This window comes from Anguilla rostrata, chromosome 5 (genome assembly GCF_018555375.3).
Source record: "Anguilla rostrata isolate EN2019 chromosome 5, ASM1855537v3, whole genome shotgun sequence".
Classification (NCBI taxonomy): Eukaryota; Metazoa; Chordata; class Actinopteri; order Anguilliformes; family Anguillidae; genus Anguilla; species Anguilla rostrata.
Window position 1 is genome coordinate 43,545,838 of NC_057937.1, and position 18,749 is coordinate 43,564,586.

The 18,749-nt window shown below is 47.0% G+C and overlaps 1 protein-coding gene across 2 annotated transcripts in view; it reads left to right on the top strand.

Moving 5' to 3' along the window:
• Window positions 1-18,749, top strand: part of LOC135255343 (disintegrin and metalloproteinase domain-containing protein 10-like) — a 77,984-nt gene that overhangs the window by 34,092 nt on the left and 25,143 nt on the right. For both annotated transcript variants that reach the window (XM_064336390.1, XM_064336392.1), the window contains exons 3-4: window positions 12,882-13,000; window positions 18,025-18,183. In XM_064336390.1, the coding sequence (XP_064192460.1) occupies window positions 12,882-13,000; window positions 18,025-18,183 (278 nt within the window). The remainder of the gene's footprint in view (window positions 1-12,881; window positions 13,001-18,024; window positions 18,184-18,749) is intronic.

Genomic DNA, 18,749 nt, shown 5'->3' on the forward strand with positions numbered 1-18,749 from the left:
TGGATTGTCTTCGATTTGAATGGGGACGTTTAGTGGACTCAGACTTCAGACACTCACTTCAGTGGGAGGCATAGGAGTGGAGAAGAGTGCAGTATTTCCATGGCAATTCAGAAGTCAATTACCACCACCCCCCACCCCCCACCCCACCCGCCACCCTCGGTAAAGAAACGATTGGATGGATGCCTGAAGCAGGCAAAGAAATGCCATTGTCCTAAATTTGAACAAACTTTAAATGGTACACAAGCCGTTTAGGGGCAGAATATCTCAGTCGCTCGCGCTGGTGTGCCTTCTGTTTGATGTGAATTACGTGTGGAATTCGTCCAGCAAGTCCTGCGTCGAGCTAAAAAAAAATAAAATAAATGGACGAATAAAACGGAACCCTGGTTTTTTTTTTTTTTTGTTTGGGCTGTCTCTTGCCCTCGCTGGATGAGCTAGACGCGCGGATTTGATTCGCCGAGGCGCGATGGCGCGGAAGCCAGGTAACGAGCTTAATGTGGCGTATTCCTACCAGCCTTCCGCGCAGATTAAATATTAACCTCCGGCTCCCTTATTCACTGAGAGCTTAGCGGTAAAGAGATATTTGCCGTTAAATAATGCAGATGCATTACGGCGTCTGAGCGGCGCCGAGCGCGGAGGAGAGGCGCAGAGGAGGAGGAGAGCCTCTCGAGCGAGGGACACCTGCGCCACAGAGCCCGCCCGCGGGTGAGGCTGCCCGACCGTTTGTCACATGGGCGTGCGCCAGACGGCCCTCCCTCCACGGCCCCCCTGTCTGAGCTACGGGGCCGTTTGGAATAGGAGGAGTAACAAAAAAAAGAGGGAATGCGGATGACCGACAGTAAAAGCCCTCGCTTCTCCTCGTTTCTCCTCCTTTTCCTTGTTCTCTCCCTTTGCCCAGGCGCACTGTTAAGTACCGCCAACTCCTCATTAACACCTTCCTTCTCATCCCAACTCGGGCTGGGGGTGGGGTCGCACTTCGCTGCGAAGTGACGCGGATGTGTGTAACCCTCCGGTCTTTCGCACCTGAAGCGTTAGTCAAGAGGGTCGGGGCGGCCGCTTCGTTCGCGGCTAGCCTCCCGGCTGCGGAGCGCGCCGCGGCGTCTGCCGTCTGCCGTCTCCCCGCCTCCAGCCTGCGAGTCGAAAAACCGAAGTGAGCTAAAGAGACGGAGGGGAAGGGTGGGCGGGGGGGACAGGCGGCGGTGGGGGGGGCGGGGGCGGCGAATCAAACGGCAGCTGCCGGCGGTGATTTTTATTGCGCTTTTGTTTCCTTCCCCCCGTCTGGCGGCGCCTGTTGCCGGGGTAATCCAGCGCGGCTCCGGCGGCTTCCTCCCGGCTGTCCCGCGGCTCGGCGCGTGGTAAATTAAACGGGGGGCCGGAGCCGGCGGCGGGCGCCACCGCCGTTCCGCACCGCGAAGCGCCCGAGCCGCGGGCACAGGGGTCGGTACCGCCACGAACCCCCTACTCGGCAACGCCACGTCTGTTAATGACGCCGTGGCGCCCCGCCAGAGCTCGGGAGAGGAGGCGGAGCTTAACGAACGGCCACTCCGCCGTGTGATGGCGCGTCCTGGGCGGCGTCCCCCGCGCCTTTCACTCACGCCGCTAGCGGAGCGGGTGACTGTCTCAGCTCCGCCGTCGCGGTCCGTCTCCGGTGGACGCGGAAGCGCTTCAGGCCGTCGAGTGAGGGAGCGTTCCCATGTTCAGCGCGTAAATGGAGACGCCGGAGGTCCCCTCGAGCGGCCCCTCCCTCCCTCCCTCCCTCTCTGCATGAATGGGAAACCCAATGAGCGGGTGCTGTGAGGGGCGAGAGATGGCCAGATTTAATGACAGCGTGCAGCCGCTGTGTCTGTGTGACTGAGGGGACGCTCAGCTCGTGGTAGCCCTGCTGCTACTGTTCTGACCCACTTGAACTGGTAGTGCTGAGATTTCATCTCTCTCTCTCATTTAAGAACTCTGTAAATCAGATTTTAATCATTATTATCACCTTTGTGCTCATCCACAGAGCTCCAAACTAGCAATCTAGCTCACCTGGAATATGTTTTTTTTTTTCTTTATTGTAATTAAAGGGGCATCAAAGTATCAGCCTCTCTCCCCCCCCACCCCCCCTTCGCTCTCTTTTTCTCTCCATCTCTGTCTCCCTCCCTCTCACTTTATCTTTCTCTCTCCCTTCCTCCCACCTTCTGTCTCCTTCCCTTCTGGGCATATCAGGTAATGATGAGCAGTCACAAGGCGATGATGTAATGATGTATTTTGGATGCACTGAAGAGGGTTTTGCGAGCAGGAATAGGGAGGTTATTCATCTTTGTGTTTTTTCGCTGTGTGCTGTCCGCCCTCCCCTCCCCTCCCCTCCCCTCCCCGCAGGTAGCGGCCAGAAGCCTCGGGAACGGAAGCCGGGCTTCCTGGCGTTCCGCGCTGGTTGTGTTTTTGCGCTGGGCGTAATTTCATTGAGTCAGAAGCACCCCGCCCCCACAATCCCCCCACCCCCAAAGAGAGAAAAACAGTGTGGATAAGGATGGCATTTATTTGGTGGGATTATTGAAAGGCTAATTGGACGTGCTGTACGCGCAGTAATTTGATTCCTCTGTCCCCGTAAATCACCGCTAGCTCGGTACGTTCGCGTCGTTAGGGAAACGCTTTTTTCTTGCGTTCGCGCGGGGAGCGCCTCCGCTACGGCTTTTTCTGAGCTTTGTTGTGGAAAATAAAATTGTCAGCCCCCCCCCCCCAGACGGCGTCGCAGTTGAAAGTGGAGCCGTCTCTCGCTAATTAATCGTTGAATAAAGTCAGTTTAGTGCGGTTTTCATTTGCGTGTTTCAGCGAGCCCTCTGAAGGTGTATTTTTTTTTAGGTTTGCTCCGGTACATTTACGCGAGTTCCTCAGGCCTCCGGTGGGTCCCCCGCCTTCAAAAAAAAAAAAGGAAAAAAAATGGCCGTGTCCCTTTGCAGAAGGGTAGTCGCTCCTCTCGGGCCCGGCCTACCCTGCAATGGGCCATCTGGTGGGGAATTTGGCAGTGGATCGCGGTCCCCGGTCGCCAGTTCCCTTTCTGTGTGCTCAGATGTTCGTTATGGGCATTATCGTGGAAACGGTGTGAAAAACGAACCGAAATGGCTCACACCAACACAAACAAACAAACGGAGAAATGGCATTTGGCGAGCGGCGCGGGGCTCGTTTGACAGCGGCATTCCGCTCGTTAGGCCTTTCACCAGTAGCGGTTTCTGGGATTGGTTTACGGAGCAGAGCAGGGGAACAGCCCCTGAGGCATTATTGAGAGAATTGTAGTAGCTGTGCTTTTTTTTTTACATGTTATCTCTGACATAATTTGTTCTAAATGCTTTTTGCTTTTTGAAGATGGAGTGAGATAGCTGTGAAGCATGTCTGCTACAGACCTGGGTCAAATACATGTTTGTTTTGGATTCAACTACTTTTCTGTGCTCTATTGATCTTGCCTGGTGTAATTGTGCCTGCCAATATGACCAGAAGGCGGGGTTTGCACTTTCTGAGAGTATTTCATTGGTTCCAGTACACCAGGCAGGATCAGTAAAGGGTAGAAAAGTATTTGAATCTAGAACAAATATGTAGCCTATTTGACCCAGGTCTGGTCTGCTCAGATGTGTGAGTGAACGGTAGGCCTAAGATAGTAGCTTCTGTCTCATATCAAGCACACACGCCTGGCTTGCGGCGCCCTTTTGTGTGGTTGCACTGTGGCAGTGTTGCACTCCACCTCTCCACTGGCCAGCTGAAGATGTGTGCTCTATGGCAGACAGCACAAAGGTGGTGATTACTGATGTTTCTGTATCTGGGAGCTTGAGATTCAGCTTGAAATAACAGCGACTGGGGATGTGAGGGATGTGACTGACCCGCTGAGCCGCTTCGCCTGCTTCGTAGTTCAGACCCCTCGATGTGACGAGCCAGGCTGTTCCCCTAGCTGCATCCGTACAGACCGACAGCAGAGACCCACTGCACGTGCACTTCCCGCCCCCCCTCCCCCCCACAAGCACAGTAATAATGTGGATCTGTGTTTTTTGGTATTTTGGCATTTTTGGTGCGAGGGTTACCCGTGTGCTTCAGGAAAGACTAGAACTCTTGTGCAAGAGCCTTTTTTCCGATTGTGCATCGTCATCTCGTCTGCTGAGCGGGAAGAATATTATTCTGCGACAGCCGTTCTCATCATTTTTTGTAGCTTACTCCGTTTGTTTGTGGGGTATAATTTAGTGTGGATGTTATCTCTCAGGAAAGGCTCCTAGCAGCTTGTTCTGAAGAGGCAGCGCTGGGGCAGCAGGGTGCTCTCTCAGTCGCGCTGATGAGAGAATTCCACCCTTTTTTTAGCTTTCTCTGCCCGTTCCTGGCTCTAAGATCGAACACTCCAGAGGAGGAAAGCACATCTGAGATTAGTTAGATTCCCCCAGGTGAATCTCATCATTTTCAGTTTTACCTTGGTTTGAAGTTGCTTTAATTCTTTCTGACTCTCTGTCTATCCAGACACCAGCTTAGGAGGTGGTGACTCAGAGCAAGATTAAAAGTCACATCTGTTTTTACCAAAATTTTTAAATAAATCAGTTTTTTCCTGATTCAATTAATAAATGGACAGCAGGCAAAATGTAAATGTATTAGAGTTGGCTGTTTCTATACTATTTTTGTCAAGAAGCAATCAGTCTTTATATAAGTGTTTTTGTTAGTCTGAAGTTAATATGTTGTTGTTTAGAGCTAGCTTCGGCAGAACTGTGGAGCGACTTTAAGAGACCTATAGGCAGAATCGTCTTTTATCCCAACTGAACAGAAGCTAAATTTGGCAAATTTCCCTTGATAGAGTGGAGGGATACATTTCTTCAGAACTTTTCCATGCCATAGGTGAATACCTTGTGCCTTCAGGAACTGTCCTTTGAATGCAGAAGTCAGTTCGAGTCAATTAAGAAAAATCAATAGTTTCGCAGACACTTGTAATATACAAACTGGGTAATTAGCTGCTGACAATTAACATGTGAAATAAAAACCAGTGAAGTTGCAGAACATTGCAGATTCAAGATAAGTTTCACATTATGATCCAAATCCAGTCATGCATATGGTGATTATTTTTATGCAAATTATCTCTATAATGTATTTTGATGGATTTATGAACAACAGCATATAAAGATTCCCACTCAAGATGAAAAACCACTGTTGGACCATTTTTTTAAAAAGACGTTTGACATTTTTATTATTTTTATGTGGCAAGCACGGGGAACAAGAACACAGACATTTTATGGATCATAAGCATAAAGAGGGAAATTTGTGTTATTAGGGTGAATACGCTGGCAAAGAACTTCATAATGCCTGTGTTCTTTGAGGAATGCAGTGTAAGTTTATTTTGATAATGGCTGTTTACTGAGCGTTGTTCTATCAATTGCAACTAATTATCCCCTCCATGTGTCTGAAAAAAGAGTTTAGCAGTTTATATTATTATGACAAACAAAAGCCAAATAGATAATGTATGGACAGAATCTGTATGTTGTGTAAATGAATGGCGTAAATGACTGACTGTTTGCTTCCAGTGCTTTTGAGAAATTTATTACTGAATCTGTTTTAATTCAAAGTAGCAAAAGCTTGCCATCTGTGGGATGATAATCAACAAGAGGTTACGTTTTCCCCACCTTCATGTGTATTGAGTTTAAGTTGGATGAACACAGCCCCGGTTTTGGTTTTTACTTTAAAAACTTTATTTCCTTAATTGGTACTGATGTGTATATCTGCATAACCGTATAAATAGACCCTTAAAATAAACTGCGAACATTGGAAAGTATCACTGTATGTAACAGCTTCACACTCTTGCTTTTTGCTAACATTTGTGAACACTTGCCTTTACCCACGCACTGCATTAAGTGTCCCCTAGTTATGTAAATTATTCTGATGATGAGTAAAAGTACTTTCAGTAATGGATTCATTTACAACTACTGCAAGTAGTTTCCATCCATCCATCCATCCATTAGCTATACCTGCTTATCCTGGGGGCGCTGGAGCCTATCCCAGCATGCATTGCGAGAGGTGAGAATACACACTGGACAGGCTGTCAGTCTGTTGCAGGCCACACACCATTCACTCTCCATTCACTCACACACTCATACCTTTGGGCAATTTAGAGTCTCCAGTTAGCCTACCTGCATGTCTTTGCACTGTGGGAGGGAACTGGAGTGCCCGGAGGAAACCCATGTGGACTCAGGGAGAACATGCAAACTCTACACAGAAAGGCCCAGGCCGGATTTGGAGCAAGGACCTTCTTGCTGTGAGGCGACGGTGCTACCCTCCGCACCCACAGTAAAATTTTAAATCTGCATTTTAAGACTGACGGTCCTGTTTCTGATATTAGGACCTTTTTATACTAGAGGATTTCAGAGAGTAGGTCATGTCAAGAGTGTGTGTTCTCGATGTTGAAGAAGAAGGATTTAATAGCCCCCATTCATCAATTCCTTCATCATGAATCCATAAATTCTTGTGTGGCTCTGTGCATTTGGAACACGTCTAATGTCACTCCTGTTTCTGAAAAAACACTGCTCCTCAGAGCGAAATGTTTCCAAGCCTGCGATTGGTCAGCTCATCTCTCAGTAGTGGTTTAACAGTTCATATCGATACATTACTTTGAACATAAAGATTGTGCTGCGTCAATTCATTGTTCATTTCATTGAGTTCATTTCAATTTATTGATTGTAATTCAGTGTAGTTTGGCTGCAAAAAACCCTGCTTGGACTACGTTCCATCTCCACTCAGCATTATTAATCCTGATGCACAACCCATTATCCCTGCCCCGCCTCCTCCCATGAGCTGTGAACGAATCATTTGTGGGTGAGAATGGCCAGCCCACCACCTCCAGCGATGCCCCTCCCTCACACCACGAAATCACTCGCATGGAATCATTTTGGATTAAGAAATGCTTGTCAAATATGTGAAACAAGTATGTCTAACATTAAGGATTAATGTAACAAAAATGGTATGGTGATGTACGAGAGGGCATGGAACAGAATCAGCATAAGCAGATTGCTTTTATGATGGCCAGCTTGGGCTCTTGCGCTAGATTTGGCTGTTTGTTCGTTGTGCGGGAAACATGTATTGGGCTAATGGCTATATTTCCTTCTGAAAAAAGGACACTTGTTGAGTGTCTTAGTGTCGACCCCTTGTTCATACATCTCTTAGCTGAAGTTCAGTGATTACCACCACCAGTCACTTCATGTGGACTAGGCGTGGTTCCTGCTACATTAGTTTCACAATATCAGGTCAAGAGCTAGAAATGTAGCTTTCTAAATTGCTGCCGCAAAGTAGATGTCTCTGTCAAGCAAAAACTTAAGCGAAAATGGTTGCAGTACATTAAAACCTATGCTGTAAGATGTGGGAGTCACACCCACACTATAGGTTACAAGTAAGTTATCTCTCCAGCGGTATAGACCTGGCTATATCATGTCCAGATTGGGTAGGCGTTTTCTCTCATTTCAGCAGCTATATCATCTAACAAAATTGACAGCTCAGGTTGTCATGGCAAGGTATAATCATCCATGCCCAGTAATCCAAGCAAGAGAGAAATGCATTCCCCCCCTTTGCGATGAGCTAAAGGGAGGCGTTGGGCTGTCTTACTGCGCAGCGAGAGGTGATGTCGCCGCAGAATGGCAGACCTCGTCTTCAACCGGAGCCTGGGCCTGTATGATCATAGTGTCAGACTGAACCATGTAGAATTATGTCCTTCAAGTGCACATATATAGCATCGTAAAATAGCCCATAAAGTAGCAATATAGCCCGCCATCATAAAATGGCCCATAAAGTAACTTTTGACTCTTTACATTTTTCTCTCAAATATCAAAAAATAACTGTGAGAATATATTAAAAATGAGCTCAATGCATGGAGTATAATTTTAATGGCCAATGTTCAAATAGTGCTGACCGAATCGGTTTCTCAATCACGTTTGTATATTCTACTATTTTCTTTTTATTCGTTTGTTCCAAAATGTATTATAGTGAATCAGATCATTGTCACAAAAAATGTTTTATGAATCATATAGTTCAAGTAGTCAATGTTTGATGTCATTGTGAGGTCAGAGGTTTACTCTCTTCTTATACAGTACTGACTGAGGTAGCCTATGTATAATAATGCAATGTAGCCTACATTCTTCGGAAATTACTACTGTTTAGAGCTACTAGCCCACTGTGCTCTTGTTTTGTTTGTTGATTTCAGCTCATCATTTAATACCATTCAACATCACCACTACTTATGAAGAAAAATTTTATATGACAGTCACCAAAGTTGTATTGGTCTTTGACCTCTTAAGTGGGGCTGCGGCATGTTAAATTAAGCTGTACGGCTTCGTCACTGATAATTATTACCCTAAGCCATGATCCCCAAGGCTGTGTTCTATTTCTCTAATGAGTGTACAAGCCTGGACTTGATTATCACATTTTGTGAATTCTGAGACTATGCAGATAAATTAGCTCTTCAGGGTGTCCTGGCCAGTTTACCCACGCAGGAATGAATAGCATTTTTCAACATTATTTTATTTATTTTTAAACTGAAGAAATGCTGATCCGTGTCCAACCAACAGCCAGGATTGAGTGTCCTACTACTAATTCTGAGATGGTGGAGTTTTCGTTTGGTCATTAGCAGGATATTTTTAAATACCAAAGCATTGCTATTCATGGCATTACAACTCATTTAACCAGCATTTTAAATCTTATGTGGACCCAGCAAATGTATGTAGTTTCTAGGCTGTGGTTTCGCTGTCTCATAAAACCTGCTGCAACCAGCTAAAACAAATTGTTTAAAATATCCAACTTTGGGGTTGGGATTGGACTATCGGTTTGGGACGCGAGAGGTTTGGGTAAATATGTACATGTATAAACTGTTTGCTCAAAGTGGAACGATTGGGAGGTAAATTCTGACAGAGACAGATATGCGCAGAGAGTCCGGGTGCCTTGGAGTTGCCTGTGAGATTCCCGAAACCGTGTTTGTGTTTAAACGCTTAACTTGGCCCCTCCGTCAGTATTGTGTAATTGAGGGAGGCGGAGCGTGAGATGGCGGGGGCGGAGAGCGACGGTGCGGCTGGAACACGACTGCCTCCCGTTTGCCCTCTCGACCCGTCTCCTCCTCTCCCGCGTCCCCGGCCCAGCTTCGGCCAACGGGGTTTATGACGCCAAACAGATGAGGATTTCCAGCCGCTTTACTGAAGATTTACACAGCTGAGCGCGGGAGAGAGATACGGGTACTGTGCTCATAATGGGAAAGGTACGAAGGCTCAGATCTAGATAATACACCGCGTCCGCCTATCCATCTAAATTACTGTTCATTTCCATTTCCCTCAGACTTGTTTAAGAAGCTGTGGCGGTAACACCGGATGAGAACGTCCCCATAGCTAGTAAATAATTTAAAGGGGCAACGCCGGTTAGAAGTGCTGCGCGGTTAATTACGGCATTACAGAAAGCTGATGGATTTAAAAAAAAAGAGGTTCTTGGCAGGAAGGCCCCCGCCCCCTTTATTTTGGACCGCGTAATGAAGTGTAACTCCATTTGGTCTCTCAGCGTGCAGCGTTCGCCGATAATCGAGCTCGTTCTCATAAGCAGGTGTCATAAATGAAAGCGTTGCGTAAAAGCCTCCCAGGTCAGCGCTAAAAGACCCATTTGCGTAATATGGGCTGGAGCGATTTGGGGAGGGAGGATGCGGATGGCTGGATTGCACACGGTGCAGTTTGAGGGGTTGGCGCTGTAAAGAGAAAAAAAAGGACGTCCCTCGAACGTGATGAAAATATATGAAGTTTATTTTCAATGCCGGCAGTGACAAAGCGCACGAATGACACTTAAGATTCAGCAGAGTCCGACTGAACCACGAACCTTTCCAGCGGCTGCTTCTTATTCGTTTTCCAAGCTTTGATCAGGAGTGTTGAATACACGTACTAGGAAGGACGTAGTCAGTTTTGTGACACCTATCAGTTAGGCCGCAGTGTATTGGCCGTCCTGTTGTGATTGAATTAGCACGTCTGTTGACTCGGGTGGTTCCCAATCTCTCACTCCCGGTCGCTATTCTACCATTGTACCAACTGTATTGTAATAACGATAAGATCAAGGGAATCTGTGGCCAGCAGACATATTGGCATCAGAGACAGATTTCTTACAGCACTTAGTACTCATATTTAAATGCTTGTGAGCACATTGACCGCAGTGGTTTGCTGATATGAACCCACGATTGCAGAAGAGAAACATTGTCCAGCGTGCTAAGGGTTTACCATTACTTGAAGTGGTTTGTTATTCTAACATTCCTGCTAATGATAAAGTAATATAAAACTAACTTTAGAATAGAACAGTGTTGCTACTCTGACAGAGTGTACTGCTTGAACTTTCTAGCAATGGCTCTTAAAAGGTGACTAATTCCCCTACGATGACACAGTACGTGACAAACTTGGAGGAAATGTTGCAGTCTGAATTGTAACCATTAAATATTAATGTCTCCAAGTTGTTTTTTTCTTTCCATCTTTTTGTTGCTATGGTTTACTGTGATCAGCTTCTTAGAAAGCTATTGTGGTGGAATATATCTGAGTTTGAAAGTGAATCTCTGGTACCCAAGGGAATGCAGTAGGAGTTTGGGAGGTGCCTTTTGTTCCAGGAATATCAGGAGAAAATGTCTGTGTGATTTATGTGCTTTTTCAGCAGTGGAAATGGTTTTAGCTTTGATCATCTGCAATGAGCTCCACCTGCTGGTGGGGAGGTATGAGTTATTAAATGGCTCTTGTACTTGCAAATTCATCAAGAAATATGATACTGTACGCCGTGATATTTCTGCTTGCATTTTGGGATGAAGATTGTGAATACAAACTCAGTAAAAGAAGATGCGCCTCAGCAGTAGATACTTCAGCACCGCAGTGTCTCATTTGCCCCTGTTCTTTTTATGAGGTCAGTTGCTGCTACCGTAAGCGTACTTACTGATACTCAGGGGCGGGAATGCCAGGCATTGTTTTTAAGGCTAAAAGGCCTGTAAGAAGCGGTTAAGGCTCTGCTGGAGTGATCGCTGATAATGTGGCAGGCGACTGCTGGAGCACTTTTCAAAGGACGGATAATGCAATAATGCACGGCCCGTTCGCTTCGCAGCTCGTGAAACGGGCCAACCGTCCGATGCCCAGCCTTCGATGTCCAAATGTCTTTTCTTAACTCTGACGCTCCTCCCCTGCCTTTTCAGAGTAGCGTAATTCTGTTGTCTGTGTGTGGCAGCTGTGCGGTTTTGTTTTTTTCTTTCCTCCTGCCTTTTGGAAAGACAGAGACGCGGCGCTAAATGGGATTGAGGTCCTGAGAGAGTCCAGATGCTCGCATGCTCGCCGGTCTGCTTGTTAAAATCCAATTACACCCAGAACACGGGGCGCAGCATCGGGTCTGTCAAGGACTGCGGTTAATTAGAGGAGCTGAAGGTGCCCCCCTGTTCCAGCAGTCACCCTGTCTGAGGACGCCCGCCCTCGCGCCTCGCCAGAAACTCTGCCCACTGTCTGCATGCGGGCCGCACGGCGATCCACCCCCTGACTCCGCCCATATCCACCGCAGATTTCAGACTCGGTGGATATGGGCTTTTTTAATGTTCTCTTTGTAAATGTGGCACTTGACGCGGGGCTAAAAATTCCCGATTCTCACCCTAAATTGGAATGTCCAGTTACCTGCCACCACTGCCGTGGACGTGCGTGAATTCCACTGCCGATTTGGAAGAGTGTAGACGTCCTCGCGTTTCCCTCCGAAACCTGTGGTGTCACCAGATACTTCTTTTCACACCGCAGACTACAGCTAAGCAGAGCGTACAGAGCGGAGTCGGGCAAAGACCTTTCATATGGAGCCGGAAGTTAGTTGACAAAGCCAGTGGCAGTAACACCAGCTTGAGAGCGATGAAACGCAGACCCCTAACCGACTGAACCCGCCCATATCCTGGGCGATGCAACCGCCAGTTGCGCGTAGCCTGGAGCTACTGGCTACAGTCGGCACTGGCACAGTATGGATACGATCCAGGACCTTGGGGCTCATTCGGGGATATGGGGTTTTTGTTGAAGCCTTCCGGGCCAGTCGCACCAGACCCTTTCCCATTCCGCTGTCTTCCCTTCACAAGCATACCCAGAGAACAGAACACACGGCAGCAATTCATCATCCGATTGGGTCGTCACGGAGTCCGTCTCAGCAGATGCGCGGAGTGCAGTGAGGGCGGGTTAACTGGGGACAAAGGGATGATATTATGGGATGTTTCGTGTGTGGCCACAACACAGGGTTCCTTTGAGTCTGTGGCCTTTTCACACAAAGATCTTTGAAATGGAACCCACGCCCCCTCAGCATCGCTGGTATGAGTTTTGTGATTTTCCTCACTGCAAATTTGCTTAGATTTCAACAGATGATAATCCATTTGCTCTGTGAAGTGGAACAGCTGACAGAATTTGTTGATTTAAAATGTATATGAAGCCACATAAATGTAATCCCAGTGTGCTGGGAAAAATGTAGCGTGGGAGGCATCTCGAGCAGCAGATCGCAGGCCTGGTGATGTCAAAGGATCGTTGGCACCCTGTGTGCATTTGCTGGAAGCTGATCGATTTTTCTCAGGCCGAAATCGCATTCCTCCTCCAATCAGCGATTGCTTTAATACACAAATTGTATCGCATTTTTGGTACTGGAAATGTTTCTCTATATGTTGTTCTCAGGTGAAAACACTGAAGGGTAATCTTTTTTTTTTTTTTAATTAAATGTAAATGTGTTTTAATGTGTAAATGTGTAAATGTTTTAAGAAACAGTTGTTGTTTACAATCTTGTTTTTGTGGTTGGGTCATACAGATTTTTACTGAAATGTTGGGGAAAAAAATGTTAAAGGTGGTCGAAGAAGTGCCCTTTGTGTAATCTGCTTCTCTTCGTGTTTTCTTCTTTCCTCCCAGATATTTCAATCTCCGCATGAAGAGGGACACCACCCTGTTTTCACAGGATTTCAAAGTGGAGATGTCGGGAGAAGAAATGCATTACGACACCTCCCATATTTACACAGGAGAGCTCTTCGGTGAGTCTTTCTAACCTTCACTTCCTGCTGAGGCCTCGCCTGATGGGCCTGGTGGAGACAGTTGCTGACTTAAGCTTGTGACTCCCCCCCCCCCCCCCCCTGTGCGGCTGGGGGAATGGCGTGAGGGGGGGAACAGGTCTTCCTCTCACATTACCGCAGCTGATACTCAGAACCTGTCTGGTGTGGACGGGAGGGCAAACAACCACGAGGCGTGTCTGGTCACGTGACGCGCGTCTGCCTCCGTCTCCGTCTCTGCGCTAAAGAGCGAATTCCCTGCTGGATGCTGGCTGCGCTCCGCCCAGTCATTTCTGCCGAATTAGAGGTGCGATTCAGGGCTGACCCAGCAGACAGGGCCGGTGCGCGTTTCTGTCTGCTGAGAGAAGGCAGCACTGAGGTCAGCTCCGCTCCTGAATTATACATGTGTTCAGCAAGGATGGCAAATGGTGGTTAAAGTTGGTTGTGAAAGTAATGTTCGTGGATATACACAGGAAGTCCAGAGTTGCAGCCATTGGGGTTACAATTTAATTGCAAAGCATCACAAATATACCCTGAAAACCTTGCATGGACCTTTGTAATTATGTGAACGAAAGTGAGAAGTAAAATGCACGTGACTTTGGTTTGGTTTCACTTGGAAGCTGAAACTGCTTATTTAAGATATCATAATAAAGATATTGTATTGTTTTTACAGGAATGACGAAATGTAAAGTGAATTTTCAGTTGCAAATTAAAATGTAGATACATTTTCAGGATTATGCAGTTCCCGGGGTGTTCATAATTCAAATTATGCTGCCAGAGTAATTATAATAATTATTATTATAATTGTATTCAGTTTCTGAGAATCCAAATTTTTTCTTGTTGGTTGATTTTTGGATGTTTTCCTTTTGAAAAATTATTAATGTGGTTGTAAGAGACAGACTGAATGTGGGTTTATGTCAAGCCTAACTCTGCGTAGTTCTGTCATTGATTATTCCTCCCTCTGGTATACCCCACCCTGGGTTGCTTGCTAGACACTTCTGTTTCCCTCCTCCAAAATGTTTATCAAAATTTCCCATCTGACATTGATTCCTATTGACTCCTACACTGTCCCTTTAAAACTTACTCTTTGGATTTTTGGGATGTTGTTCGTTCTGGTAGCCTTGACATACACCCACTCTGTCACCCACCCTCCTCAGTTCTAAAATGAAAAGCACTCCTCAGATCCTTGCATTGATAAATGTAATTGCTTAAAAGTGCTCTGAGTTAATTGCGTAATAATTGCTATTGCAGAAAAACTGTGGAGTTCGAGTTGAATAATAGAGGAAACTTCTAAATTCTCAGTCTTCTCAGTCTTTGCTAAATTGTTTTCTCTGCTCTTAGTGAAAATATACTGCAGTTCTGTTTTCCTCTAATAGTACTCAAGAGTATCAATAGCCTTTTTGAAACTTATATTGCCTTCACGGCAAATAGTCTTTTTTGTCCCATTTTAATGCTTGAGTAGGTCATTGACAATAGTATTTCTTCACTTAATCCTCTGGAAAATCATTGAGTGGTCTTTATCGAAGAAGCATATCCACTCTGCTGCTATGAGGTATACATGTAACAATGGAGAAGTGATTTCTACAGTGGCAGTATTCTGTCTAGATGTCAAAATTCTTCCTGGGTGTCAGCCTGATTATAACATCGGCTTTTCAGGTTAAACTGGGATATTGAAAATATTTGCCTACATTTTTGCAGGAGGACTGGCTGGCCGCAGACAAGATCAAGTCAGTATTTGAGGGGCATGGGATTGAAATAGCAGTTTTCAGACAGATAGAGTACTGTGGACAAATCAATGATTCTGATTTGTGAAAATGAGTGGAGTTAAATTCTTGGCGGGATTGAGAGGCACTCAAGCTGACCAATGAAAACGTTTTTGGCAAGGCGTGCTGTGAGAAGCCATGCCGTTTCCCGCATCGCCTTTGCCTTCAGCAGCAGTAATGCAGCCGCTTGGTTCCCAGACAGCACTGTCTACATTTTGGCTCTTCTCCTCTCCGTTTTGGCACTTCTCCTCTCCTTTCCTGTAATGACCCGCCTGCTTGTCCTCTGTTGCCTCGAGCTCCCAGTAAGCCCCCCGCACAGCTGCTGGGAAGCTAGCCTGTGAGGTTGGTCTCAGGGTACATGAGCCAAGGGTGGAGGGAAGTGCCTGCTCTTCATTTTTCAGTCAGGTAAAATTTAAATGTAAAAATGTAATGTTTTGAATCTGGTATGTGAACAAACGAAGAAGGATGTTATTAGGAAGTTCAGCTCGTTGGAAGTGTGGGAATGTTCAGGATGTGTTTGTTGTCCAGCGGAGAGAAGTGGAATCTTGAGAGAAGACCTTTGGCCTTCTTTTGCCGTAGCCAAGGGTGTGACTCATCAAGTCGAGCGAGCAGAGAATGGTGGGGAGGTTTCTGTGAAGCCTCTGGAAATGCGCCCACTCCCGCAGTCACACACAGCGGCTCACCAGACTTATCCGGACTTGCGTCTCTGCCAGCCCGGGATGCTTCCGGATTATGACTGGGGGGGGGGTGGCTTTAGGTAAAAGTGAAATCCCAAATTCCGTCCAAGTTGAATCTCATTATATGGCTCTTCTCTAAACTTGAAAGATCGCCCACTCTCTAAAGTTAAAAGGAGCTGAGTTGATGGAGGGAGGAAAGAACCATTCAAATACACGAAAAGGGAAAATTGAACCTTCCGTGATACATTGAATCCCAACTATATGGATGTAGTAAAATGACAATTACCGTCTACCTTTTATAAGATATGAGCAGCAGGACATTTTATAAGCTTAATTGCCAAATGTTCCTGTAATGGTACAGGCAGATAACTACCAATCTACCACCTTGACTCTTTTGTTCTCGATTTGAAAATGAACAGTATTTAACCATGACACTGCTCAGCAGATGCATTGGGAGCCGAGCCATATATTCACAGCATATTTTAATATATGGTCTCCAGAATCGGTCCTCCTTGTGCACGGTAGCGAAATTAGGTGAAAATAATGTACCAGCTCTCCCCATGTCTCAGATAAGCCCTACAGGCACTGCTTCTGTGGGGGTTATATCCCTCAGACTCGCCCTGAACCTACAGGTGGCTTCTCGCCGTTTGTCACTGCTCTGATCCCGGCCCTGATCCCGGCTCGGTTTGTTAGCGTAGCTCGCAGGTGCGCAGCGGTGAAGGCCTCTGGACTTCTCTAGCGTTACTCCTCTGACTTCATCGACATCGGCCTGCTCAGTATGCAAGTCCGCCATCACCATCGTTCCTAGCGGTCTTCATTACAAGCGGCGAGACTGCATGAGCACAGAATATTTTGGGGGTGTGATTAACTCCTTCAATCAGGGCAGATGGAGAATCCGGACGGTGGAAGCGTTCATGTGCTGCAGGAAATCTCTGCAGTCCCTCTGGAGCAGTGGGCCGTTGAGCAGAACTCAGATGGCACTGATGCTGAAGTTGAGGAAAATATCTCTAATCAAGCGTGGAGTATTTCCACGTGGAAGAATATAGTCGAGGCGTACCGGTGGTACTCTTTAACCAACACGTGCCAGGACTCAACAAATTACGCAAAGATTTTTTACGGCCATCTTGAGCGGGAAGTTGGTTAGCTTAATTTAGTTGTCGACGCCGTTCTGTCAGCGGCAGCAGCAGCAGCAGCAACAGCTGAAGAGCCGTTCTGCCCAGCCTGCTGGAAACACAGGCCCTCACATGAATTTTTATGTGGGCAGGAATAGCGAGGAGGCATTAGGGATTAGCCAAACCCTATTATGCAGAGGGAAGTGAAAGGCGATGTTGGGAGGGGATCATGCGGATGTCTCCGGAGCCGTGATGAGTTTGACTGCGGTGTGTTTTGGGCGTGTCTGATGAGGGAGGGAAACCCTATATCTGTGCTCTTCTCCGACAGCCATTCTTTTTGGTCTGAATGAGACGGTGGGTTCCTTGTGGGGGTTGGACAGGGCAGAGGAGGCAGGTCCCAGAATTCCAAGGGCCTCGTCTCTGACCACAACCAGCTGGGTGTGGTGGAGTTTGGATGTGATTCTTCTGTATCTGCGCTACTTTATGAACTAATTACAATTACCATGAGTGAAGCCACAAAATTAGTTGCAGGTACATAATGTCGGTTGGAAAGCAATTAGCAAGGACTCAAAGTCCATATTTTATGCTCTGGTTTCTTGTTTTCTTGTGCTTTCATATTCTGGTTCTTTCTTTACTGACTCATCTGTTTAAAGAGAGTACTGTGTTGGATCTTGGATGTCTGTTTTTCTTTTTCTTGCCTTTCTCCCTCTAAGACTTCCATTGCAGTCTGACCAAATGCTCATTTTTCTCAGCTTTGCTTGGGTATTGTGTAAGGGAGCATTTGAACCCTCCGCGGAAAAAGCCCCTTTGTTTTCCATGACCTGCAGGCCTTTGATTATTGCTAGCATTGTCCAAGTCTTGTTCTTATTAAAGAAGTAATTATTACCAGCCCTGAAGGTCAGAGTATTGGGATCAGAGAGTTATGCTTCATGGAAAATGGTAAGAGTACAATTCCTCCATGGAATGGCTCCATTTTCTTTTTTTGTTTGGCCTCCAAGGAATCTTGATGTCTGCTCTGCTTTGTAAAAAGGGTACAAAGCAGGCCTTATGTGGCACGTCCATGCTCCATGGTCCTGTGATGTGATCCCCATGGTCTGGAAGTAGAGTTGGGGGGGCAGTTGAAAGGGTCTTTGCACCAGAGTGGCTCTTCTGGTGAACTCCACCGGCCGCTTAAGAGATGCCGTCGTCCAACACAGATTGTGCGTCAGCTGGCGCTCCGCTAGCTGCATGCGTTTCCAACGGCACTCCTTCTCTCCAGCTCGTATGCTGCAGAGATGGGGCGGGCTTGCAAGTGCAATTAGGCCTGCCGAATAGGGCGAAAAGCAAAAATACGGGGTCTAATGATACCGGCCCAAACGGCGTGTTTCCCCGGCCGCGTTGCGGCGCGGTTCCCCGCCGGAAAAAATGCTGCCTCTCTCCGTCACCTGACCTCCGGCTTCCTGTCCGGTTCTCCGCAGGCGAACAGGGCAGCCTGAGCCACGGCTCCATCGTGGACGGCAAGTTCGAGGGCTTCATCCAGACCCGGCAGGGCACCTTCTACGTGGAGCCCACCGAGAGGTACCTGAAGGACCGGGACGTCCCCTACCACTCCATCATATACCACGAGAAGGACATCGGTGAGTTTGAGCCCGCCGGCCCCTATGTGCACATCCATCATTCCCCCCCTCCTGTCCCTGATTGAATATAATGTGTTTTTCCATTATCAGTCATCTCAGATTGGACTGTTATGGGCAAAGGCGGAACTGGGTTGGGATTATATGATATTTTTAAAAGGAATGCGTTGCCAGTGTGTGTGGATGGATAGGTTTGAAGTGAGGAATGGCTATTTTTCTCAATTAAACTGCTGTGATGGCAGGACTTGAATCATATTCTGCAAGACTAGCTGCACTGCTTTTTTAAAACCCTTTGGATGTCTTCGCATGAAAAAAGTTATCTCTGTGCATGCATCCTGTTGCAGTTGTTTGATTTGTGTTGGCACGCACACGTTCGAAAAGGCGCGATCGGGCAGAGGCGCGAAACCTCGCGTAGCGGCTCAAAAACACGCCGTAGCGGAAGAGCTACGCTGAGTCTGCGTTTAATCACATCTGTCTACGGCCGCCAGACGCGGTGAGTCATCGCTGCGCGCTCCCCGCCTCTTATTTCAGCCACCTGGCCTTCTCACGCACGCAGGGCGTTACGCCTC